Below are 26,561 nucleotides of genomic sequence, written 5' to 3' on the forward strand. Positions count from 1 at the left end.
TTAAAATTCAAAAAGAAATAGGCATATTGGTGTATATACAACTTTCTAGCATTGCTTCTCTAATTATTCTGTTTCTCTTTCAGTCTCTCACACATACACACAAACACACACACACACATACCATGCACAACTATTAGCAGAACTGTTGTTTTGCAAAAGTTTGATGGTTTTTACTTCTTGGGATTGGGTCCTACCAGTTTGTCTATTGCCCTTCTGGGAAATGTGTCCACCTGTCATAGATGAAAATATTGCAAATGTGTCTTTTGTGTTACCGAAAGACCTAAGGGGGTGAATTCTATTTTGTAACCAAGAAAAGACTAGAGCCAGTTCTTAAATGCTTCTTCTAGAATTCAAATAAAAACTTAGAACATATCTACTGGCCATGTTGTTCTAATTAAAATATATCAACGTTAATGCCAACTATTACTGTGGGTACCCGTAGAGATGAAAGTCACCAAATAAAGTGTGCAGTTTCCATATAAAGGCTGTTTTTATCACTATTTTAATTTTAAATGGAATATGGAGAAATGCATGAAAATAAAATGCTGTTTCTACCTTCAGTATTTATACTTATCACTCCTGGTACCTTTTCTAGAAACCCTTTATAAGACTCTTGTGTTTTTCTTTCCATCACTCTCCTCACTCCTCCAGGGCACCCTTTTCTTCTGAAGGCCAACTTGTGGAAACCCCAGGAGCTAGCTACCATGTTACAGGAGGCTGACCCTCATCTGGAGTCTCTCTTACGTCAGACTGTGGAATATAAATTTTGGAAGGTGCCAGGAGCTATAGTTTCTATCATGTATACAAAACTTCTCTGAAGTGAGAAAGACTGCAATTGACATACCAAGAAGAGCACAGACAGGACACGAAGGTATAGTCTTGTCAGTGTTCAAGCTCCTGGTCCCACTTATTTCTCTGAATTCCTACCCATCCTGGGATTTAATTGTCCTACAGTTCTTTGGGTTGCATGAGCCAACAAATGCCCACTTGTCCTAAGCAAGTATTGCTTGGGTTTTCCATCATTTCATCTTCTGTTCTATTCAGAAGATTCAGAAGATTTAACAAAGTCCTAGGTATGAATAAGGAAATAAATCTTAGGACAGCTTATTTCCAGGAGCAGTAATTAGAAATATTAAACTGTAGCCAGACCTGTCCATGGCATGATGTATAGTTAGGATATGTACCATTGACCACAACACAGGTATGGTGGTTTTAAAAAATATGTTGCAAATTCTTTGACATTGATTCTCTTTTCATTAGGTCAGATCTAATTCCTTCTCCTTTTGACTATGGACTTGACTTAGTGACTTGTTTCTAACAAATAAAATATGAGAGAAGTGATGTTATATGACTTTTGAGACTAGGTCTTAGATAGTTTCAACTGGCTTTCTTTCTCATGGATCACCTGTTCTTGGAGAAGTCAACCTCCGGGTCATGTAGACATGCAAAGAACCCAGAGAGAGGCCTATGTGGAGAGAAACCGAGGTCACCTTCAACAGCCAACACCAACTTGCCAGCTATGTAAGTGAGCCATCTTGAAATGGATCCCCCAGTCGCAGTTAAACCTTGAGATGATTGGTCAACATCTTGAATGCAATCTTATGAGAAACCATGAGCCAGAGCTACCCAGCGAAGCCACTGCTGAATTCCTAACCCACAGAGATAATAAAATGTTTATACTTTTTGGCTACTAAATGTATGGGAAATTTGTTGTATAATAAGGTAACTAATACTATGTCCAAGATTAAAGGAAATTACTCTGAAGAAGTTCGTCAATTAGCACCAGTCGTAAGTGATGGCAGGAGATCCCAAATAGGCAACTCAGCCATAAAAATAATTGGAGTTCATGATTACAGGTTTGGTCCCCAGGAAATAGGGCTCCAGGTAGAAAACATTGTTAGTGAAGAACACGTGGGAATAGAATCACTTAATAGTATAAAAAGGGTGATAGAATAATATAATGGCTAAGATAAAGAGTTTGAGAGTTAAATTTAGATTCAGATCTTGGCTTCACTAGTTTCTGTTTGAAGTTATTACTTGTCTGTATTTTTTAGTTTTACTTTGGGATAGTTTTAGGCTTACTAAAATGTCACAAAAATTATCAAAAGAGTACCTATGTACTCTTCACCCAGCTTCCCCAAATGCATAAGAATTTTGTGTAAGAAAAAACAAAACCAAACAAACAATAACAAAAACATAAGAGGCCTGGTACCAAGCCCCACGAGTGACTGAAATCTCAATTTGTATTCATAGAAAGTCTATTCATATCACCTTATCCTGTTCCCTTTTTCTTGGTCCTTCTTTTTCCAGGACACCTGGGTTGTCCTCTTCTCCCTTCTGTGCCAAACTGTCCTTTCTCATTGAAAATTAATGTATGCAGGCTCATTTCTCTCTTTAAAAGATGCAGTCAGGAGCTAAGAAGCCAGCATGAAGTTTCTTAACCTCTGTTTCTTAACACTTTAGCAAACAACATTTCCAAAATGAATGACCCTCCTCCATCATGCCCCACACCAAGAAAATGTGAGAAATGGATCATAAATTTCTCAGAAAAATGATAATTCAAGAAATTTCAAAATATAACAAACTACCAATATATGTATCATTTAAAGAAAACATTCTTTTTGCTCTCGCATCATAAAGTAATTTGTCTTCAAAACTTGAATTTGAGAACTATTCAGGGCATAAAAATGAAGACATCAGAGTCATATCATATGTATGTGCTGGTTGCCCACCTGCCTTCCCATCTTGAAGGTAAGCTTCTTGCAGGCAGAGCCAGCATCCTGAGTTCTCTGTCCTGTTTCTAACACAGTGACTCTCATAGAGAAGGCATGCTGATCAACTTTGATATGGTAGAGAAATTTCCTCTTAAGTATTCCATTTTTCAGAATTGATTCAAAAGTCAAATACCCATTTTTAAGACATCTTGCTAAGAAAGGAAAAATTCATTGTAAAGAGTCATTGTGAACATTCAGAAGGAAGGCCTAAGTGTTGAGTAAGTGAACAGACCTTTCTGCCAACACACCTACAGAGACAGAGGTCCAGGCCAGTTCCCCATCACCTCTTACCCCCAATGTTACAGGCTCTTCTCAGAGCTTTCTCCATCTGGGCTCTTTCTCGGTAGCTTGTTTTCACATGTGGCTGCAAGACTGAACACAGTTAATCCGGTTTCCCTGCCTTGCTGCACAGAAGGCCAGTCAACAGCTCTCTTTTGACTTATCTTTAAACATTTTTTTAAATGTTCATTATTGAGGAGAAATAAAAACTAAGCAACAGAGGCACAAACAGAGTGAAACGATAAGGCCTAGGAAATCTTACATTGTACTTTTAATCATGGACCACATTCTTTGTTTACCTTTGAGAAGGAGTGTCCCACCCCGTGCTGGGCAACTGATCCTGCACTGCTCTGTGCTCTACTGAGTTTATTTCCACATAGGTTCACATGGCCTTGGGGCACCATCATCGAGGGTCTTGTTCTCAGTGGACATGGCACAAGGCAGTATCCTCATGTAGTAAAGGTTCAATCAATAGTTGTTGAGTTAGTAAATGAATGACTCATATGGCTAATTTTTTACTGACCTGATGGGTGGATGCAATCCAACATTGCCAAAGTGAAGGGTTACACAGTGGGAAGGCAGTGGGGGTGGATGTAGTTGGCAGGCGGCAGAGAGAGGTACAAGACGATCCCTTACATTGTAAATGCAAAACATTCTCAGTGGAATTTGGCTTTCCCACATAGTAATTATGTGTCATAGTGTGTACATGCTCTATAGCTTATTTCTCAAAACATATTTGTGGGTATGTTTTTGCCAATGCTATTTTCATAAGACATGTCTCACAGAAATGGCCAGGAGCAGACAGAAGCAAAACCCACCAAGTCCTCTTTCATTCTTGTTGTCTCTTTGCTAATATGTGCAAGACTTAAGATAACTGAACTCATACTTTTCCTACCTAGAATAGAATTATCTTATAAATTCTTCTGTTAGTCTACAAGTAGTCTCCCTTGATCCTATGGAATTACAAGCCAGTAGAGCTGCTGTATTTTACTTGAGTGTGGTTACCACTTGGTTGGCACACACTAAGGATATTTTTGACTCTCTCTTTGCTGACACGAGCTACAGAGCCTAGTTGAGAAAACCCTCTGAATGAAAACAAACAAAAACCTACCAGAACAAATTAGGGACAGGGGAACTTGGAAGCCATGTAAGAGTTGTGAAACCATCAGAACATTAGGATTTAGGGTGTCCCTTTAAAGTTTTTTAGACTTTCTGGGAATACTCCTTAGGAAATGTTGTGTTTTCATTAAAAAGTTGCTCTGTGCCCGACAGCACGAAGAAGCACGTGAATACTGGAGACTGTGCGAATGTTTTCAGCAAGAGCCAGTCTGGTAGCAAAAGGCTAAAAATTGCATTTTCACAGCTCCGCCAGAATATGCAAAAATTTCTTGTCCCTATCTATTTTATGACATTAAAAATGATTTAAGGCAATTGACACTGCTATTTCTTCCAAGGGGAAAAAATAGATTTTGTAGAGTTCTGGCATGTATCAGTGCATGATTGTTTCAGATCACTGTAGCTGGAATGGGTTGTTGTACCAAAACTTATCTAATATACTTTGTTCATTCATTCAAAAAAATCTTCACTGAATGCCTGTTAAGTGGCAGACCCTGATCTCTTACTGGGTATATAGAATTCAAGAGGAGAGCCATGGTCAACTTAATCAAGAAGCAGTTCTAAATTTTTATCAAGCAACCATAGTGTAGAGACACGACAAAGTCAACCCAGTTCTAACTCCACCACTAAAGATTAAGAAGGAAATATTTTAGTATATGAGTTAGGTAACCTGGTTAGTAGTCATTTAGGATATGAAATAGGACTTGGAAAACGTTATTAAGATTTCAAAGTAATAGACTGAAACAATCAGACTTGGGAAAGAACACAGATCTCATTTTTCTGGATTAGCTGCGCTTGGTTGCTTGCGAGGTGAAGCTTTAGAGGAAAAGGAGAAAGGAAAAGAATTTCGGCAATCAGGTTACATGAATAGCAGGTTTCAGCAGATCTAAGTAGTCCCAGGCAGGCTGGGCCAGCATGTCCTTAGATAATCAAGTGCAGCTTTACTGGTATGGTTATTATCCCAAAGGAGACCTGCTAGAACAAGCTCAACTCTGCTGCTGTACAGCATGACCTTTGGTGCTTTCTCTTTTTTTATTTCTCCTGTAGGAGGCAAGAGCTACAGCTTAATGGATAAGAGCCCACGCTTTGTGGCCAGCCATGCCAGGGTTTGGGTCCTGCTCTGCTACTTACCAGAAAGCCCTGTGATTTGAGTTTCACAGCCTCCCTGAACCTCTGATTCCTGCCTCATAAAAAGGGCGTGGTGATCATGTGATACTTCATAGAGCAAAATGAGCTTAGACTAAGCACTTAGCCCAGAGCCTGACACAAGGCAAGGATCTAATTCTTTCTAGCAAGGACTCTCTTGCAAGGACATCAAGGCCATTTCTTGTTAATCAAAGTGAGCCAGCTGGCATCACAGGTTGAAAATCCCTTAGCAACTGGTTAGCACTCAGTACAAACTTGTTTACAATTCGTATATTGGCAGTTAGGAAGTTACCACTAATTCTGTCACACTTAACCATTTCATAATGGTGATCTATTTAGAGCAGTGATTGAAAAACAAGAACTCTAAATTTGGTAAAGAAGCTTTATGTTGCTTTGTTTGTTTCAGAAAAGGACAATACCTGAGTCATGTTCTAATAAAAACATGAGCATTTCTGAAAGTATCCTATGTGGACTGAATAGTGAAGAAGGAAAGGCACGTGAAAAAGGACATTATTATTTTAAAATGCTTTGAAATCACATTCAAAGTCACCAGCTGTTTTGTGGTGTTCCGGCCACTGAGGGACTGCCACGGTCTGTCTTCCTTTTTTGCCCATAGAGACCCCAGCCCTGCAGTACTGGTAGTGAGGCTCATGGTAGCTCCCACTCACTGGACTCATTCTGTCATTTTCAAAAGATGTTCAGTTCTTAAAATAAACTGACAATAAATAACAGATCAAGTATCTTATGATCTAAAATAATTCAATGGAAATTTGGAACGAACATAAAACTATACAGATCCCCATCTTCCTGGCTGTTTCTCTCAGATTATAAACATATTAAACTTATCCCCAGCCTAAAGTAGCCTGCTTGGGAGTTGGCAGTCTTTCAAGCTGCCCTTGCCCCCTCTGCTGTCCTCCACAGCCAAGATTACATAAGAAGTAGTCCTCCCTGACTCTATCCATTTCCTCCACTCCCATTCACTGCTCAACCTCCTGCAGTTCCCGCTACTCCCTTAAGATTCCTCTCTACCCAGCTAGAGGAGAGCTGGCAGCTCAGAACTTACCCTAGGCTTAAAGGAGAAAAACTTGATCCAGTCCCAGGAGAGCTCTACGCTATCCTGGGCTGATATCAAAGGAACGCAACTTTCCAACCCCATCAGTGGTCACCCACTACCAAACCCTGCCCTCCAAGGCAGGAAGCAGGTGAGTTGAGCTAAGGGATGAGATGGAAGCAGGCATCATAAAGGAAAAAAAAAAAGCGACACCTCTGGAAGTCACAAAGTTACCAGTCTCAAGAGGAAATATTGTCTTTTATCAAAGTTAGCGTTCATTCTCCAAGAACCCATTTGTATTTGGAACAATCTGAATCTCAATTATCTAAGTTCCTTAAAGCTACAATGATCATATTCACTTAATTTCCATAAATAGATACATTTGTTTGCTTTATGATAGCACCTAGGTTTTCATTAGAGAAATTTTGAGGAAGCACTCTTCTGTCTTTAATCAGCTTCCTAATTACACTAATTTTATTTGATTGATATATTAGGCTCTGGAGGAAAGGGAAAAGAGGCGAAGCGAGGTCACAATACAGTCCTTTATTCTCAGCTCCAGACAGCACAGGAAATCCTCAATTAAACTATACCACTTCCCTCAGCATGCCATAAAACCCATGCATTATATTTAACATCTTTAAACTCATTTATAATAATGGTTTTATGTGATGTGGTGAAGTTAACTCATTCCTTCTAGACTTTCTTTTCATTATTATTGCAGAACAAGGCATGCTTCTTGTGAAAAAAAAAATCAGAAGTTCAGAAGAGTAAGTCCTGAAAAATTAAAGTTTCCCCCCCGGTCCTCCTTAGGTTTTCTTTAGAAAACTTCCCTGTGACAATTTCCCTCCATTTGGAGAGGCAGACAAGAGGACATCTCCTCACTCACTGCCAGGACCCTGTGCGTCTCACATCGTGCTGGGACTTTTTCTTGACAGGATTGAGGAAGATTCAAAGTTCCCCAAAACCAGAGAGGAGCAAATGCATCAACACAGCATCTCAGACCCTGGAGAAAGTCCAGCCGTGGCCATGGTTTTGCTGTAGAATGTTTTCTTCTAATGCAAAGTCTGACTTAGAACAGTGTCTTCCTTGTGCCTTCCCTTTCAGGAAGGGTTGGCTGGACCCCGACAATTAGTAACTTAGGACAAAGCCTTCTGAGTTGGTGGCCCCATAAGGGCCAGAAGGAAGTGGTTTTGCTACAGCCTCTGTTCCTCAGCCTGGCCTGGGCCACAGCACAGGTGAAGGTTATTGGAGGAAGAGTTGTTTCATCTGGGAGGCTTTTCCTTCCCTTATTATCCACACCTGAGCAGCACACAACCTAGCGGCTCAGGTGGATCAGAGTTGTGGGATGCCTGTTTATTTTGTGGTGAGCAGCTGAGAAGGGTCATCCCCACCTCCAGAGACTGCTCAGCTCCCCATGAAGGGGTGGGCCAGTTCTGTCTAGTTCCTCCACTCTCTGCCCTGCATGGTATCTAGGAGTGGCACTTCCCCCTGAACTACGAATATCTAACCCTCTGTGTCTCCCTGTGAACCCCGTTGAGGTGAGTATTAATGTCTCTGGTCTGACCGAGCAGCGCCGGGTTTGCAAGCTCAGCTCCCAAACGGCCTTAAGCTTGTTCCCATCCAGGCAGAGAAAGGGAGATGTTAGAGAGGCTTGGGACCAAAAACGGGGAAAGAAGGAAGAGGTTCAGGGCAAAACTCTATCCAGAAGTGCTGTTTATTTAGCTAAGTGGTTTCTCTCTCAGAATGATAGATGACTATTGGAGGGGGGCGAGTGGGCAGGATCCCTGACAAACATACCCTCTTCATATGCTGCCGAAACATTCTTGGAGATGGTGCTCTAGGAATCACCCTGATTCTGTGATTTTCCACATTTCCATGACTGCTCGAGGGTAGAATTAGAACAAATGGCTAAGAGGATACCATTCCTTACAGCTTAGTAATGCTGATTGTCTCTGGATTCTGAGTAAGAAAGAAACTGGGAAACATCAGTATTTAAGTACCTCTAGTGATTGGGACGGAAATTTAGATGTCTGGCAAACTTTTTCTTTCTTTCTTTTTTTTTTTTTTTTTTTTTTGAGATGGAGTCTTGCTCTGTCGCCCAGGCTGGAGTGCAGTGGTGCGATCTCAGCTCACTGCAAGCTGCGCCTCCCGGGTTCACACCATTCTCCTGCCTCAGCCTCCTGAGGCAAACTTTTTATTTAACCTTCTCAAAGAAAATTCAATTAATTTTAATGACTTTTTAGCCTCTGAAAATTATTTGGTTATAAAATTAGCTTAATTATAATGATTACATTGATAAAGATATTATTTTAGCACTAAATCTGAGGGAAGAAAATTACCATGAGTTTCAAAATATGTTATTTTTGACTACTTCAAAAGATGAAGTGTTAAAATTATTTTTGCAGTTTCTCTTACACCCAGAATATTGTATTGTCTTAGTCCATTTGTACTGGGACAAAATATATAGCAAAATACCTGAGACTGGGTAATTTGTAAAGGACAGAAATAAATTTTCTCATGGTTCTGGAGTCTGGGAAGCCCAAGGTTAAGGCACCAGCAGGTTTGGGTGCCTTGTGAGGGCTGTTCTCTGCTTCCAAGATGGCACCTTGTGGCTGCCTCCTCCAGAGGGAAGTGACACTAAGGTAGAAGGGCAAGCTCCTCAAATGCTGTGTGAAGCCTTTTTTATGAGGGCACCTGATCCCATTTAGGAGGAAGAAGTACCCCTGGCCTAACCACCACTTAAAGGTCTCACCTCTTAATACCATCACATTGGCAACACCTGAATTTTGGAGAGGATCCATTCAAATCGTAGCACTGATCTGTATGAATCAGATTATTGACATCGTGTCTAAGCGGCCCATTGAAAAAGGTGGTAGACATTTATCTTTCTCGTGCTCCTTTGTAGTCTAAGTGCACGTTGTACATAATGAATGCTCAATAAATAATGACCAGACCTCTTAGACCTGATTTATTAGTGATTTAAACTTCCTACTTTGTGTTTAGAGAAGACAGAGAGGAAAAGTTATGCTGTTTGGAGAAAGCAGCACTTGAGCTTAAATTCTAACTGTAACTCAAGTGATTTTGGACAGGTTAGTAAACTCTCTGGGACTCTATCTGCTTATCAATAAAAGGCAGATAATGATCCTACTATCTCATAGAGTTATTATGAGGACTATGATCACACATGAAAACACCAGCACAGGACATGTTATTAGTGTGTAAAAAATGCCATCCCCTTCCTTTCCCCTTTACATGGTACAATTGACCTGACATCTACGGGTATTAACAAGAGTTCTAATAAACATTGAGGCAATATGTTCTTTCCCTGTAAGTGACACTAGAAGGATTATATATATGTAAGTATATATTCATTCATATGAATATGAATGAATTATATATAAATATATATTATTTAAATATATGAATTATATAAAATATATATTATGTAAATAATATATGAATTACATATATCATGTAAATAATATATGAATTATATATATCATGTAAATAATATGTGAATTATATATATCATGTAAATAATATATGAATTATATATATTATGTAAATAATATATGAATTATGTACTTATTCATATGTATTGCATATGAATAAATGGAAACATATTCATATGAGCATGAATGAATTATATGAATAAGTATTCATTCATGCATCCTTCAGCCCATTCAATGAGCTTTTTACAAACATTTTCCAAGTACCTATATCTGCCAAACAATAAAGTGAAGCAATGGGGCTTACAAAGAAATATAAAACATGATCCTTCCTTGGAGGAGCATCTTATGACTCCTCCTCACTGTCACCCACCTGATTTTCTACTGTGGAGACAACGGAGAAGTAGACCAAAGATTTGGGGGTGGGGGCTGGTAAAGGTAAAAACAAAGAGAAGCCCACTTCTGTTATATTCTTGAAAGCTGATTGGTATGCAAATGAAGATTTTTGTTAAAAGAAAGTAATAGAACAAAATTATCCTGTTTATAATGGAATAGAAAATTGTGGCACCACCTTCTGTCTGCAGGAGTTAAGCAAAGTTGTTATCCTTCAGTTTGAGGAATATACTCTGACATTTTCACTGAAGTGAATAATGTTTTGCTGTTTGTCCTAGTATAATTTTTTGAGTGTTTCTTTAAATTGTTCTTGTGTGAGCTGACAGATATTTTCTAGGATATAATTACTCAATATCATCCAATTCATAAACTCTTCCTTTTCAACAAATGTTCTCATCATTGTGGTGAGTAGCATCACGTCCTTGTACATTTCCTGGGTGTGTTAATATTGAAGGCAGGATATGCCCAGGGTGGTGGCTTCTTCAGTTTTCTTTATACATTTTTGCTATCTTTTCAGAAAGTCTTTTTGCAGCTTTAAATTTTGGATCAGGAACACAGCCGTACCTTGCTCAGGCATACCTGGTGCTGACCTACTACTGAATAAAAAACATTTGGACTTCTGTTTTTGCCTGACTTGGAAGGGGAAAGAGGTATTTGTTAGAGTTGTTTCAGAATGCCAAAGAGGATAGCATAAACAAGAATATTCCCCCAAATTCCTTTCTGCTCCCTCTACCACCCCCACAATGTGGGAGGGAGCTTGATTCTGACAGCCGTCTGCAGGGAGGAATTTTTAGCCAATCTCACCTGCAGTTATCTGTCACTGTTGATAGCATGATTTCTGAATAAGGAGATGTTTTCTTTTTAATGGAAAAAAGTTCTTTATATCCCAAACTTGGCATGTATTTTAGTGAGAAAAAGGGAAAAAAAAGTCTGATAATGAAGGCTATACTTGGTCTTAAACCCTATTTTTGGCCATAGCACAATCCTAACTGATCCCTAAAGACTGCAGTCCCCAGTAGGCTGCCTTTCCTTTCTGAGAGCCAGTAGAGCCCTGCCAGGAGGTCTCCACTGACTTCGTGCTGGGTGCTAGCGGGGCTAAGGAGTAGCTTTTACGCCACGCTCAGTCCACGGCTGCAGCAGTCCCATGGACTCTGGGAAGCATTCGCCTCCTTGCCATTTCTAGTTTTAGTCTCTTGGGTAACCATGCTCCTGCCCCTCAATTTCTTGGTATGGGGGTCTTTGAACAAGGCAGTCCTATCTGATTTCTCACCCAGTGGTCTGAGATCTCGTTTCCCTTCTTAGGTTCAGAACAAGCAAATAGCCACAATGAAAACATATCAGAAACTAACTTCAGTGTATCTCTTGCTCTTGGAGCAAGTTTAGGTGTTAAAATAAAACATGCAAACCAACAAGCAGATAAATAATGCATTAAGTAGGACCATTATTTTCAATTTTTAAAAATCAATGATTCTGTATTTTTGTTTTTGTCCATGAAGACAATTTTGAGAGATTTCATCTGCAAAGCAGACTGCCTCCTGCATTAATTTTTACTCCCTACTGAGGTTTCTCTTCCTGTCACACAAATATATCCCCCTTTTACTATAGTAATGAATGTTTTCTGTTCTTCTTAACAATAAAAGTAACAATCCACTAGAGCATTAAACAGCACAATGTAGTAGACAGTAACTTGTTAAGTTAATAAAGTTCCAACCAAAAATAAAGAACTTGACAATTTTATTGCTCTGTGAAGTCTTATGGTTTCAATTTAGCTTTTGAGAACTGTAAAATTGCTCTAGAAACTGCTCCCCTATCCCCCCGCTGCATTACTGCGGGATCCCTAGTTAGAATTTGTCAAAATGGATTTAGGCTTTTACCTTCCCATTTCCCGTAGCAGCCTCAGTTTTCATGGTTTGATGTTCACCGAGTAGTCAGAAAGATACAAATGCAATGTCCTGTGATCTTCACGCAAGGGTGTTCTATTGCCATCATGTGTATCAGGATTTTTGTACTACATGGCCTGGGATGGAAAGTACAAGAGAAAAGAGGGTCAGGAAGAGAAGGACCTGAACCAAAAGAATGAGCAAAATTTGACTTCCCCCTATAGATTTTTTCACTCTAAGTGCCATTCACAGAAATTTGGTATCCGTGGAAACCAATGCAGTACATGCTGAAGTTACATTTTCTCTGCAGATACAAAAGGCTAGCTATCTAAGCTGATGTTATGCTTAGGATTAGCAGAGAGAAAGTGTTTGAGAAAAGTATAGAATAATTAACTGGATACCTATCATGTGCAGGGAACCGTGATTTATACAATGAAGAATACAAAATATACAAGAAAGGGTGATAGATATGGGACCATTTATTTCCATGTAGGAATGCTGACAACCTTTAGCATTCTGGCTTTCCTTAAATTTATAATGTTACCTATGAAAATATGAGAAAATGTTCCTGTCACAGATTTAGATTTTATCCTCTGCTTTGGTAAAAAACAAAATGTTGTCAAACAGAAGATGGAATTTTCCTGAGACTTATTTTATAGTTGAATGATAAACAAGAAAGATTCCCAGAAATTGAATAAGATCATAACAACCTTGCAGGCTGTTGCCCAGAAATGAGGCAAAGCTGGGGACAGAGGGAAATAACTAAGAGAAGTGAGTGTTTGACAGCATGTTGATTTAATCAGGGGTAAAAGAGCTGCCACCACAAAAAGAAAAGAGTACGTTCAGAGGAAGAAAGAGTGAGGAACGATTTGGAAACAAGAACCCATTCAACGAAGTTGACGTAGGTTATGACCAGGAACGGGAAGTTCACGCGATTTCTGTGAGTCAGGGGAGGTGCACCCCTGGGCAGGGTAGATATTCACTGTGCTGCAATTCTGCCTGAATTCAAGGGTAAATCATAGAGAAGCCAACTAAAAGTAACTTTGCTTTCTTTACTGTCAGTAGAATTGGGTGAGAGAGTGCTGGCATAGCCTTGGGGAGTGAGCCTGGGTGTCTAGAAAATGGTGAAAAATGAAAGAATTAAAAGCTTAACACTGTTCTAACTGGACTTAGGGAATGATATGTTTGGATCAGTTTTACAGGTTAAGAAACTAGATAGTTTCTGACCCCTGCTACATATTCACTGGTCAGCACAAGTGGGATGTGAGTGTTCCTTTACTCTCTAGCAAACCCGGAGAAGGTGGTAAAGTCAGGATTGATTGGAAATCCTGCAGCATGGGAAATGTGGGGTTGGTTCGTGGCATGTCAACAAGCAGGCATGTGAGACACTGGGGAAAAAATAGACAACTCTAGAGAAAAATGCATCCACGCTTCCAACCTCTAGCTGAAACATATTCCTAGTTATTCTTTAATCTGAGAATCAAGACCATTTTCCTGTTGACAATGTCTACCCCAATAAATAAGGTGAAAGTACCATCTGAGGCACTTTAAATGCTGCACGTGTATGTATGCTAAACATTTGAAATAGTTTTCAAGTTACAAAATTAACTTTACATGTGATTCATTTAACATAATTTGACTCAAACATTTCATTTTAAGTGTTACAAAACACGTCAGTTGTAGCCAACATGGCAGATCCACACTACACCCAGGCCTGGCCGCTTGCTTCTCTCTTTAAGCATATGTTCCAGGTTGCCACAATGTGATTGTGAGTCAGAAGAGAAAAGTCACCCCACAGCTCTGTGGTCTTTGCCAGAAGGATTCTATAGTCTTAAGTGGTAAAAGCTCAATCGTTTCTAGGTGGACCGGATAATATTTAAAGTTGGTCATCACCCTAGACATGAAGCACAAGATGCAGACATTTGTTCTATTTCTTAAATGATTGGTTAAAGCCGTTTCAGAACATTATGATGAGAGATCTGAGGTAAATAAACTGTCTCTGCTAAGGCTCTGTTTCTCAGGGAGTATTGGTGAATAAGTACTTGGTTTGCTCTCACTAGAAGCTCCTATTTTTCATTTTACTGTCTACACCCAACTATACCAACTCTGCGTATATTTTCATTGTCCTTCCAAGGTCCCCAAAAGAAATATAATGAGGGAAGTTCCTGCTGCTAGCAACCCTCTCTGAGACATAATGTCTTCTAGCTCTTCTTTAATGCTAGGTGCAGCATCTGTTTTACTGCCCTGACCATCAAAATTTTTTTCCTTTTGCAAAAGAAAAGCCTCATGTCTTGATCATTCAATAAAGTGTCAATTTTCTTTCCCTTGAGTTCACATAATCTGCCCGGTTTAACTGCTGGGTTATTGGGTATGTTGTTGTAAGAACCCCCTTTTAGTCTCTTTGAATTACATGTTTGACTTACATATAACTTCTCCAGCAATCTCTTTTCCTCATCAATTCAGTCATTAGACAGCTATATATTGATGGTCTATTACATGCTAGGTACTGTGGTAGGTGTTGGGAACACACTGCACAGCTTTTTAAGTTTGGTCCAGTGGCCTCAAAAAGCTTACAATCTAATAGTGGCCTGTTACTGAATTCTTAAGAAGTATTTGGATGGCTATGTTTGTGCTTTCTGAAAATACAGGTAAAGTATTTCCCTACTCACCAGAAGACTCCTAAAAAACAATGTGTGAGTTAAACTTCTGTTAAGTGGAATTCAGGTTTTAAATGCTTCATACAGCTTGCTATTTTAGAGCCTCCTGCAAAGTTAATAAGCAAACTCTGATTTTTAATATGAATTTTAACTTTAGCACTGATACATTTTCTTAATGTTGATCAATATTATAAGCACTCAAAACTCTCAAACATTTTAAAATGCATGAAAAGAAAACCTTTGTAAATGGAATCTCTATTTAAATGCAATAAGAGTAAATGCTCTTTAAAGGAATCCTGATATAATATTGTAAGGGAAGTGGTTAATCATTAACTTATTTTTTAAATGTGGACTTTTATTATAATTTCTATACTGTAGAAAGCAAAACTTCTAGCAATACAAAAAATGTAACCAATAAGGAAATACAAAATATACTTTGTTATAATAAAAAGAACACACAAGTAGTACGCTACATGAGACCCTTTACCTGTTGTGTTCTGAAGAAGAAATCTTTCCCCAGAACATCTGCCTCAGAGTCCATGTTGTGGCATGTATTAGTTTGTTGGTGTGGCCATAACAAAATACCCCCTATGAGTGGCTTAAATAACAGAAATTTATTTCCTCCCAGTTCTGGAGGCTAGGGATCCAAGATTAAGATGTCAACAGGATTGATTTCTTCTGAGGCTTCTCTCCTGGGCTTATAGATGGCTGTCTTTTTTTCTGTCTTCACATGGCCTTTCTTCTGTGACTATGTCCTAATCTCTTCTTATAAATGCACCAGTCACATCGGGTTACGGCCCACCTGCATAACCTCATTTTACCCTATTTAATTACCTCTTTAAAGACCCTATCTGCAAATACAGTCACATTCTGAGACACTGGGGGTTAAGACTTCAACATATGCATTTTTTGGTTGAGGGAGGGACATGATTCAGCCTATAACATGGCACGTCTCTAGATTAGAAAATTCCAGTTTGCGAGTAAATAGCCATAGGAGTCACAATGCAATCTTTTTTTTCTCCTATAAAAACTTCAGCATGAATTAGGTTATCAGATAACTGCTATGTTCAGAATAGGCATTTCTAAAGATTCGTTGATGATATGATGACAGCTCTCACCTTGAAGAGCAGAGGGTAAAGGAGTAAAAAATGAACCCAGAAAATGGGTGGTAGATGGGGTTGGAAAAATGCCAGAAGGCACTGCTTCAAGAAGGCATGCTCACAGTGGCTGAGTGGAGGGCAGGGGAGGGCTGCAGATAGCTCCTGAAGCCTGCAGGCTAGCGGGGAGCTCAGTTACACAAGATGAAGGGCGTAACCAAAGCCAGGTTGTGATTTACAAATTTGCCCTGATGGAGAATATTTGATGATAAGCATTAAATGGCAAAGTTTAGAAGAAGTATTTTTCTTCTTGTTTTCCAATTGTTCTTTCTACTGGACACTTTGCCATGATTCTGAGCTAAATTAGCCCTTTGGAGACATGGTCGTAAGATAGTCTGTTGATCTGGAAAACAGTTTTCATGGAAAATGAGTAGGTGGTAGAAGGAAAAGAGAAATAATTTGAAATGCAAAGCACTGTAAATACATAGGAGAAAAATCCAGTATTAGGGCTGAATAGCTTTTGCTCATCAAATTTTAAGCAATTCATTCTTAATGTATTTGGTTGTTGATGACATAAGTTATGAATCACAGTAGCCAATAAATATTTGTAAACATTATTTACATTATCCTTATGGAATGATTTTTTGGTAAATGAGTAACAATTCTTTTTTTTTTTTTTTTTTTTTTTTTTGAGACAGAGTCTTACTCTGTCACTCAGGCTGAAGTGCAGTGGTTCAATCACAGTTCACTGCATCCTCAACTTTCCTGACTCAGCTTCATAAGTACCTGGGACCACAGGCACATGCCACCATGCTCAGCTAATTTATTTTTATTTTTTGTAGAGACAGATTCTTGCTATGTCACCCAGACTGGTCTCAAATTTCTGGGCTCAAGTGATCCTCCCGCCTCAGCACTCCCAGAGTGCTGAGATTACAGGTGTGAGCCACCATACCCGGCCCAGTTCTATTTTCAAAGGGATTAAAATGTGCTCTGACTGTATCACCATCTTATTGCCGACAGGGAGGAGAATTCAGATGGATGATAGGGTTATAATGAAGTGGAAATAAGTTGGTATAAGATATAACATCAATTGGCAGAAATGACAAGTTGCTAGATAGACTTGGAAGGGTGGCACATGCCAGAGGGTCAGGTCTAGGACTAGGTTTGAGAAGAGCACTGTACTGGGAGGAGGGGCTGAGAGCATGAATGATGAGCTGCCCCGGCCCCCACTGAGGATGTTAGAAATTAAGTCTGTACAATCTTTCGAAAGCCTTAAAAATCCTGAATTTTGAAACTCTGTCTGTACTACCCTTCAGAAATCTCACAAAGTCTGAACTCTAAAACCCTGGTCCCAAAGGTTTTAGATAAGAAGTTATAGATTTGGACCAGTTTCCATTCCCACCTGCAATGTACAATAGTTCTGTTGGCCTCATATTCTCATCCACATTTTTTATAGCCAGACTCTCTAAGTTTTATAAATCTAATGGAGATATATTAATGTGCAATTGTGTATCTTACTATTTTTATACAGGTTCAGATTTCTTTCCATTGATCTTTTGTCTTTTTACTCTATAATATATTTGATCTTACAGAAGACTATGATTTTGATGTTAGCTACTTTGCACATTTTCTTTGTGGCCTTTGCTTTTGTGTCTTTTGTAGGAAGGTCTTTTGCTTTTGATCATTAGTATATCCAATCAAATATTTTCTGAAAATTTGACAGTTTTGGTTTTTCACGTTTAAGTCTTTTATTTAATTGCAATTTATATTTGTATAATGGATTTTGGAATGAATCTAAGTTTAACTTGGTTGGATGTTATATTTTGCAGATGGCTAGCCTTGTTCTAACATCATTTACTAACTAGTCCATTTCTTCTCCACTCATTAAAATAATCACCTTTATCTTTTACTAAATTTTTATAAATTTATAAATTTATAAATCACCTTTATCTTTTACTAAATTTTTATATACATGTTGATTCACTTTTAGACTTTTTTCTGTTCCATTTTTTTAAATTTATAGATACCTACACAAATATTGCAATACTTACAATGTACAGCTATTTAATTCCTATAAAAGATGTCTTCTATTTTTCTCTAAGCAGATTTAACATTGACTATATTTTACATCGTTTTCCTTATATACTGTGATACCACATCCCTTTTATCCTCATATGTTGCCACTTCTCGATTTTTTAATAGGCTTCTCCTCCTTTCAATACTGGTATTCCCTTCAATTTTCCCCCAGACCCTCTTCTCTCCTCACTCTAAGCACACTTCGTGAGCTAATGGAGCTTAATTTCACCAATATGATGCTACTCAAAACTTTTCTTCTAGCCCAAGTTTGTTTTGTTTTGTTTTGCTAAGTTACATAGCCACATATCCATCTTCACTTTGATGTTAGGTTCAAAAGTGAACTTATCATCTTCCATGCCTGATATAGTTTAGATATTTGTTCCCTCCACATTGCATGTTGAAATTTAATCCCCATTGTTAGAGGTGGGGCCTAGTGGGAGGTGTTTGGATCATGGCAGCAGATCTCATGAATAGTTTGGTGACGTCTTTGCAGTAATAAGTTCTTACACTACTCGTTCTTGCAAGAACTGATTGTTAAAAAGAGATTGCCAGCCATGATGGTGGCACATGCCTGTAGTCTCATCTACTCGGAAAGCCAAGGCAAAAGGATTGTTTGATCCCGAGATGCAATGAGCTATGATCACACCACTGCACTCCGGCCTGGGCAGCAGAGTGAGGCCCTGTCTAAAAAAAAGGAAATAAAAGAAAATGGTTTTGGCCAGGAATGGTGGCTCACACCTGTAATTCCAGCACTTTGGGAGACCAAGGCAGGATTGCTTGAGGCCAGGAGTTCAAGACCAGCCTTGGCAACATAGCAAGACCCTCTCTCTACAAAAAAAAAAAATATTTTTTTTAAAAAGAGAATACAGACAGTTGAATTGCAAAGGAAAGAAAATGACTAAAAATGGTCATTACTATGAGTGATGGATCATGGGCTATTTAAGAAAAAGATTAGGATGAAAGTGAAAATAAAAAAGGTTACTCCTTTTAGATTATAACTAATAAGTTGCAGAAAGTGGGGTCATTTCAAATGCTGTGCTTCAAAGAATACTTTGAAGTATTTATTAAATAATAGTGCCTCTGCAGACAAATGAGTATGGTAAACCTAGTAGTCTTAGATTAATATTACTGTGTTTGGTGGAGATAATTAGATAGATACTGGGGAAGACATAGACAGGGACATGGACATGCATATCGATACAGGTGTAGGTATATCCTTAAAGTTTTCTCAAGCTGCAAATGGTGAAGTATTTGTATCACGGGAGAAGACAGTCGGCAGTTGCCTCTAGGAAACAGGGACACTGGGCATTGAATTTGTTAGGACACTTCCTATGATGAGCAACAGAAAGCCAACTTAACCTCAGACAAAAAAGAAAATCCATTGACTATCATAACTGACTGTATTAGTCTGCTTGGGCTGTCATAACAAAATACCACAGACTGAGTGGCTTAAACAACAGAGATTTATTTTCTCACAGTTCTGGAGAATGGAAGTCCAAGAATAAGATGCCAGCAGGGTGGTATCTGGTGAGGGCTCTTTTCCTGGTTTGCACACAGCCACCTTCTGTCTGTGTCCTCACATGGTGGAGAGAGAGAGACCTCTTGTGTCTCTTCCTCCTCTTATGAGGGCATCAGCCCCATCGTATTAGGAACTCACCCTTTTGACCTCGTTTAAGTCAGTTGTCTCCTTATAAACCTATCTCCAAATACATTTTAGGTAAGGACTTCAACATATGACTTAGGGAGGAGGCATAATTTAATCCATAGCACCAACTGTTTGAACTTGATTTCTGAGAGATCATTATCTTGGCTGTGCATCTGCCTTCAGGGCGCTCCTTCTTGATCTCCTTTGCTGGATCCTCCTCAATTTCCCATTACCTAAACACAGTTTAGCCTTGGGTCTATCCTCATTTCCTAAGTGATCTCATGCCCTCCCACAGCTTTCAATACTATTTCATCTGTCCATGGTGCTCCAGAATGCTATATAAGCTGCCTACATAAGATTTATATTTGGATGTCTCATAGATATTGCAAAGATAACATGCTATCTAGCATCACCTTAGTTAATGACAACCAAACTCAAATAGGGCCTAATACTCTTGGCCATCATATTATATTTCTCTGGTAATTTGGGCTCTTTACTGTGTTGGATGACATTTTATATCGCCTTTCCTCAAACCTCCATCACCTCCCCATCCCCTCTCTTAGACAATTGTTATTTCACTGAGAAATTAGAAGTCACAGAGAATGTTCACGTGCAGTGACGGTTGCACCGCCATTGCAACCCGCCTACCAACACCTGTACCATGTACTCTGTTTTGCCTTCTGTGTCTATGGATGAAACATCCACACTCTTTTCCAAAGCCAATAACTCTGCTAGTTATATATCACTGCTGAAACAAACTAACACAAAATATATTAGTCCCTGTTTCTCTAAGTGGGTTTGGCTAGGTACTTTGCTTAAAATCTCTCAAGGCAAGAAAACAAGGTGTCAGCAGGGCTGTATTATTTTCTGGAGGTTCCAGGGAAGACTCTGTTTCCAAGTTCATTCAAGTTGTTCGCAAATCCAGTTCCTTGCAGTTGTAGAACTTAGGTGGCTATTTTCTTGCTAGCTGTTAGTTGGGGGTCCACTCTTTGCTAGTAGAGACCTCTTTTGGGTCCTTGCACATGGGCTCCCAACTCAGAGACGTCAGCATCGTGTGAATTCTTCTTAAACGGAATCTCTATGACTTCTGCTGCATCTCTCTTCTGCTTCCAGCCAGAAAAGTCTCTCTGCTTTTAAGGGTTCATGTGATTAGATTGGGCACACTCAGATAATCCAAGATAAAATCTCCCTACTTTAAGATCCAGAACCTCAAAGTACCTTTTGCCATGCAATTTAACATGTCCCCACATTCCAGGAATTAAAGTGTGGACATATCTGGAGGGCACATAGCCTACCACAAATTTGATTTGTGCCCCAGCAATTTGCTCCCTGTCTTCTGCATCACCAATTATTCCCCTCAACTGCATTTTTTTCCATCAGTGTACAACATGCTGATATTCCCTTCCAATGACTGTTCCATTTCTCTGCTCTCTTTGGGGCAAAACACCTTGAAATAATTGCCTATACTCTCTGTTCCCAATTCTTCTTTCATTTTTATTAACCTTTCAGCTTTCTACTACACTCAACCTTCTTTTGTTAAAGACACAAATGATTACACATTCTAAGTTTAAGGATCAATTTTCAGTCTTCATTCAAGTGTCATTTTACACAGCTGATCATTGAAATATTTAATTTACCTTCTAAGACGCCATCCTCTCTTGATTTTTCTTATACTTTCAGGAGGCTCCTTGTCAGCCTCCCTTGCTAGTCCTTCTTTATATTCTTGACAGCATAATCATGGACTGCCTGCAGCAATTCCATCTGCATTCATTCCCTTGGTAACTGTATCTAGTTTCATGGCTTTAAGTACTGCAGGTATACAACGACTTCCAAATTTATATCTACAGCCCAGAACTGTACCCTAAACTCCATGCTTATATATTCCACTGCCTAGTCAACATCTCCATGTAGATATCTTACAGGCAAGGTTAACATATTCAATATCAAAGTTCATCTTCCCCAAAAAACCTGCTTCTCCCACCATTTCTTGGTCAGTGCTAGCTCTGTTCTACTTGATGGAACCCCAAATTTTGGAGATATCATTGGCTCCTTTCACTAATCTCCCTCCTTTGTACTTAGCACCCAATCCATTTAACAAGTCTTATTGTCCTTAACACCAACATATAATTGGAAGTAAACCACTTCTAGCCATCTCCACCAAAGCATCGTGGTAGATACCACTGGGAGGTCTGGCTTGTTTATTGCAATATATCCTTTATTAGACTCTCTTCTACCTTGACCTCCACATGGTTGCCAGAGCGATCCTGTCAAAATGTAAGTCAAATTGCCTCATTCCTCTCCTTAAAGCCCTGTTTCATGCAGACAGGAAGCCAAAGTCCTTACAATGACCTAGAAAACTCTTCATGATCTGTCACCTCTGCACCCATTGCCATCTCCTACTACTTACCAAATACTCCAGTCCCCAGAGCCTTGCATTTGATGTCCTCTTGTTTAAAATGCTCACCCTATGCCTCCCTCATCAACTTCCCCTTTGTGTCCAACATCACCTTTGCAGTCACACCTTCTCTGCATACGCACTTTAAAATTGCAAGCCTCTATCTGACTAGTGATCCTTCCCTCTCCTGTTTTCTCTTCACAACAGTATTACCACCCAATATCCTATATATTTTTTTATTTGTTGTTATGGTCATTCTCCTTTCAGAAGAATTTAAGTTTCGTGGGGTCAAAGAATTATGTGTTGGAGGGTGTGTATGTGTATTAGATGTTTTCACTGCATTCTCCCCAGCACCTAGAATAGTGCCTGGTACAGAGTACACAATCAAATATCTGTTGCTGTTCAGTGAAGGTCCAGAACTGTTCTTTATTTCACCTCAAAACCAGGCTCTTCTCCCAGGCTTCCCCATGTCAGTAAATGGCAACTCTAGTCCAGTTTGCCCAAGCCAGGAACCTGGAAATCACTCTTGATTCCTCTCTTTTTCTCGCACCTCTCATCTTCAAATACTGCCAATGCTCTCTGCAAATACACAGGCCCCCTTCCAAAATCTGGCCCTCCCACCTTCTCCACTGCTCTCACCCAAGTCCGAGCCACGATGTGCTCTCACTTAGGTTAGCACAGTGGCCTCATTTATCGGTCTCCCTGCTTCTACTCTTGCTCCCTAGGAGTCTGCCTTCCACAGAGAAAAGAGAGAAATCTTTTCAGAATTCGTGTCGAATCATAGACATTCCTCAGTTCAAAACACTCTGATAGGTAGGTTTTCACCTTGGAATAAAATCTAAGTCCTGTGCATGGCCTGTAAGACATGTCCTGATCTTGTCCCAGACATACCTTCTGAAACTTATTTCTTCCCTTTGCTCATTCTCTTCCAGCCACTCTATTTCCGTTCCTGTTCCTTGGCTCTGCCAAGCACTCACCTGTTGTGGGGCCTTTCCATGGCTTCCTCTGCATGGAAGGTAGAGGCACACAGTACCTGCTACATCCCATCATTCAGGCCTCTGCTCCAAGTTGCTTTATCAGAGGGCTGCCCTGATCATCTTTCCTAGAATAGCAAACACACACCACACACACACACATGCACATGTACACACACACCTCATTCTCCTTACCTTATTTTGAAGCCCTCATTACCACCTGACATTATATGTTTACTTATTTTTCTTTGACAGTTTCCCTGCTTCTCCAAAATGTAGACTCCATGGGGGAAAAGAACCATTTGTTTTGTTCACTATTGTAGCTTCAACACCAAAGATAAACCCCAACAACTACAGGGATGCTTAATCCTAGCACCTAGGCTCTTAGGGATATATAAATACTTTCTTTCTCAAAGAAACGATATTAGTATTTGAAAAAGGAATGTGGACATTCTTTAGTGTTGTGCCCACCCCTAAAACATAGTCCGCCTCGGAGCAATGGAGAAATCTGATTGGCCCCTGTTGGTCCCATGCCCTCTTGTGGCTCTGTTGTGGGAATGGGGCTGGGGGCAAAGTCCATGCAATCCATAGAAGATAGAGGAAGGAAAGTTCCGCCCCCTTCCCCCCACTCCGCCCGGCCCACCCCTCAAAAAAAAGGTCTGTTAGCAGAATTCAGGATGGGGATGGGGAAAAGGAGGAGGATGTGGGGAAGGCAGAAACAACAGATGGCAACTATGGAAATTTTTCCAGAGTGGGAAGTGTAACCCAGGGATAGGCTGGGGTCCCTGGTAAAGGAAGTATCCCTGAATAACTGGACCTTCATGCTCTTTGGGAAAGAACAAGCTGAGGCCCCAGGCACACCTGCATGGCATCACCAAATTGCTTCTTGAATGACTCCTGCGGGCATCAGGAGGCATCTCCCTGGCAGGAACAAGCCTGAGGCTTCACCACGGAACCTGGAGGAAACGCAGGGACCCATGGCACAAACTGACACAGGAGTTCTATGTTTCATTGCACATCATTTTGTTCACCAGTGCATTTGCACGTTCTGCCTCTATGGCTATCAAGATTAATAACTCATTTTTAGGTAAGAGTAAAAATGAATCAGGTAAAAAAAAAAAAATTAGCAACAGCTGCCAAGTGAGTATGTAGCACATACACTCACAGATGGAAAAAATCTACATCTTGCTGCTATGATTTAGCTCAGGGTTTTATATTTAATTTTTGTTTTGTTTTGCTTTTGTTTTTATACACCTCACCACAAGGTATTTTAAATTCTTTAAATGTTTTCCCGAATATAGAAAATGTTTCTTGGGCTCTCCTGAGAGTGGGGTGCCCAGGCTGACCACAGGCACACACACATTCTTCCCATAGTACAGTACTTTAAAATTAATAGCACATGCAGAGGAAAAACTAAACCCTTTGACGTCACTCTTGAAATGAGGAAACATAAACAGAAAAGGCTCCACTCCAGTAAGCTGCCAGAGTTGAAGCCGATTGGTCTCTGCTTTTCCTTGCCTGTGGCAACTGACAGCACCTCCCAGCCTAGCAGGCCGGCGGCTGCTCACCCAGCCAGTCAGTTGGTCTGGGCACTGCAGCAGGCTGGGCTCTGTCCCAGCACTTGTCTGGGAGAAAAGTGGTGTTACTCACCCAGGGAGAGCCTCTCTTTCTACCTTCCTTCTTTCTCGATCTCCTTCTGTGCTTGTGTGCTTTTGTGTTTCTTTATTTCTTTTCCTTTTTTTTCCTTTTTTTTTTTTTTTTGTTACTTAATTATATTCCTAATCCTGGATGAAGTTGCTGGATTCTGCAGCACAAGTCTTCATGAACAAGCAGCACCGCTCAGAGATTTCACGGCATTCAAAGGTCACAGAACTGCCACTATGGTTAAATGTCTTGTTTAATGGTTGAGGTATGTACAAGAAATTTAAGCGGCAAGCTCAGTTTTCTTGAGAGAATAGAGTCACAGAGAGATGGCAGGATTTTTATTTAAAATGAACCTGTACATATATGTATTTTTTGTCTGTGATTGTTACTACAGCAACCAGCTTTTGAATTTCCTTCCTTTTTCTAGGCGAACTGACTAAACATTATCACTTACCCTGAATTAACTGTTTAAGGGCAACAGGGTTTCATTCCAACCAGTGTAATGAGACTCCGGCATTTTCACTGCACTTTGAGCCCACAATGAGGTGGTCTTTAAAAAAAAAAAAAAAAAGAATGCAATATTTTTTTCTCCAACATAAATCTTGGGGTTGGGTAATTTTCATTTTTGGTAGGACAGGATAGGAAAACGCTGGTAAAGGGATTGGTAAGGTTTGCGGAACAGGGAATAAGGAAATCAGTTTTTTTCTTGAGTTTTTCATGTTGGTTGATAGCAGACTTCAAGATGAAGAAATTGGTGGCAAGAAGGGAAGAAGCTGATAGTGAGACTGAAGGTAGAGAACAATCAATAGAAGATGTCCAAAAAATGAACTCTTAAGACAAATCCTTCATCACCTTGTTGCATTTTTCAAAAAATGTTTTGGATTCAGAAGTCCAGGAGAGATGCAAGTACTAAGTTATATGACCAGAAATTTAGATATTATTATTTATAAAGGAAAGTAAAACTTCTTTATTACCACTGCAAATTTGCTAATTATCTTTTCCTACAATAGTTGAAAATGGAGTCAGATATTCAATTAGGGGCTTAAGTGATTGAGCCTGGGGACTAATTAATCATTTAAAAATTCTGTTCTTCATGTGCTCTAGCCAGAGTGACTATTGCAATAAGAGTAAACCTCTTTGCACCAGAGGCAGGCATATGCATTCACATACAGTAAACACACTAAATGCTGCAGGAAGCTTGGCAATTCAACACAGGGCTAATGTTGTTTTCAATGGCACATTATTATGTGTTAAGGGGGATCCCTGCTAAAAATCATTCCTATCCAGAGAGTCGGTTTTTGTAACAGCAATTTAAGTAATATATGGTTACCATGGATTTCCCTATTACCCTTCTCAAAGTTATGCAATAGCAAATAAGACAGGATTATTTGAAATCATTACCCTGTTCCAAAATTTCTAACCGATTTTCTTAAAGTTTCTATTCTCAACATTGAGAACCTGAAAGCTTTAAAACTGGGTCATGTTAGCAGTAATATTAAGCACGATTTCAAACACCAGGTGTATTTCAAAGGGTTAAAAAAAATTAACTGCATAAGACTGGAATGTACTAAGTTAAGAACTGCAAAAATATTAGCTCTGAAATGCAGAGGATGTGCCGTGAATGGACAATTGCTTTTCTGCAGCGCCTAGTGGGAAAACAAGGACTTTGTGTGTTGCAAACGCATAACTGCAGCTCCTCCATTTCCTCTGCTTTATCTTTTATTACTGGCTGGTGAAACAAAGACGGGTGTCAGTAGTTACGTCTTGATTGACATTTTCTCCAATAAAATGAAGTCACTTTTGTCTCAAGTAGAAGCCCACAGTTAACTAGTTGCAACTCCAAAAACTATCTGCCTTGTAAGAATTTTTACCTGACACTGTAAGCTGTCTAATTTCAGAATGTGCTCACTCTCTTGAACAACATGTGACAAAATCAGTGGGGACTATATGTCAGCAAATTAGCTGGGAGAATTTTTTTTTTTTTT

General features: G+C 39.5%; 1 protein-coding gene across 1 annotated transcript in view; it reads left to right on the top strand.

Moving 5' to 3' along the window:
* Nucleotides 1-24,444: 24,444 nt before the first annotated feature.
* Nucleotides 24,445-26,561, top strand: part of PDE7B (phosphodiesterase 7B) — a 351,624-nt gene continuing 349,507 nt past the window's right edge. Inside the window, exon 1 of the mRNA XM_055264864.2 lies at nt 24,445-24,841. Coding sequence (XP_055120839.1) covers nt 24,821-24,841 — 21 coding nt within the window. The 5' untranslated portion in view covers nt 24,445-24,820. The remainder of the gene's footprint in view (nt 24,842-26,561) is intronic.

Source organism: Symphalangus syndactylus, chromosome 2 (genome assembly GCF_028878055.3).
Source record: "Symphalangus syndactylus isolate Jambi chromosome 2, NHGRI_mSymSyn1-v2.1_pri, whole genome shotgun sequence".
NCBI lineage: Eukaryota > Metazoa > Chordata > Mammalia > Primates > Hylobatidae > Symphalangus > Symphalangus syndactylus.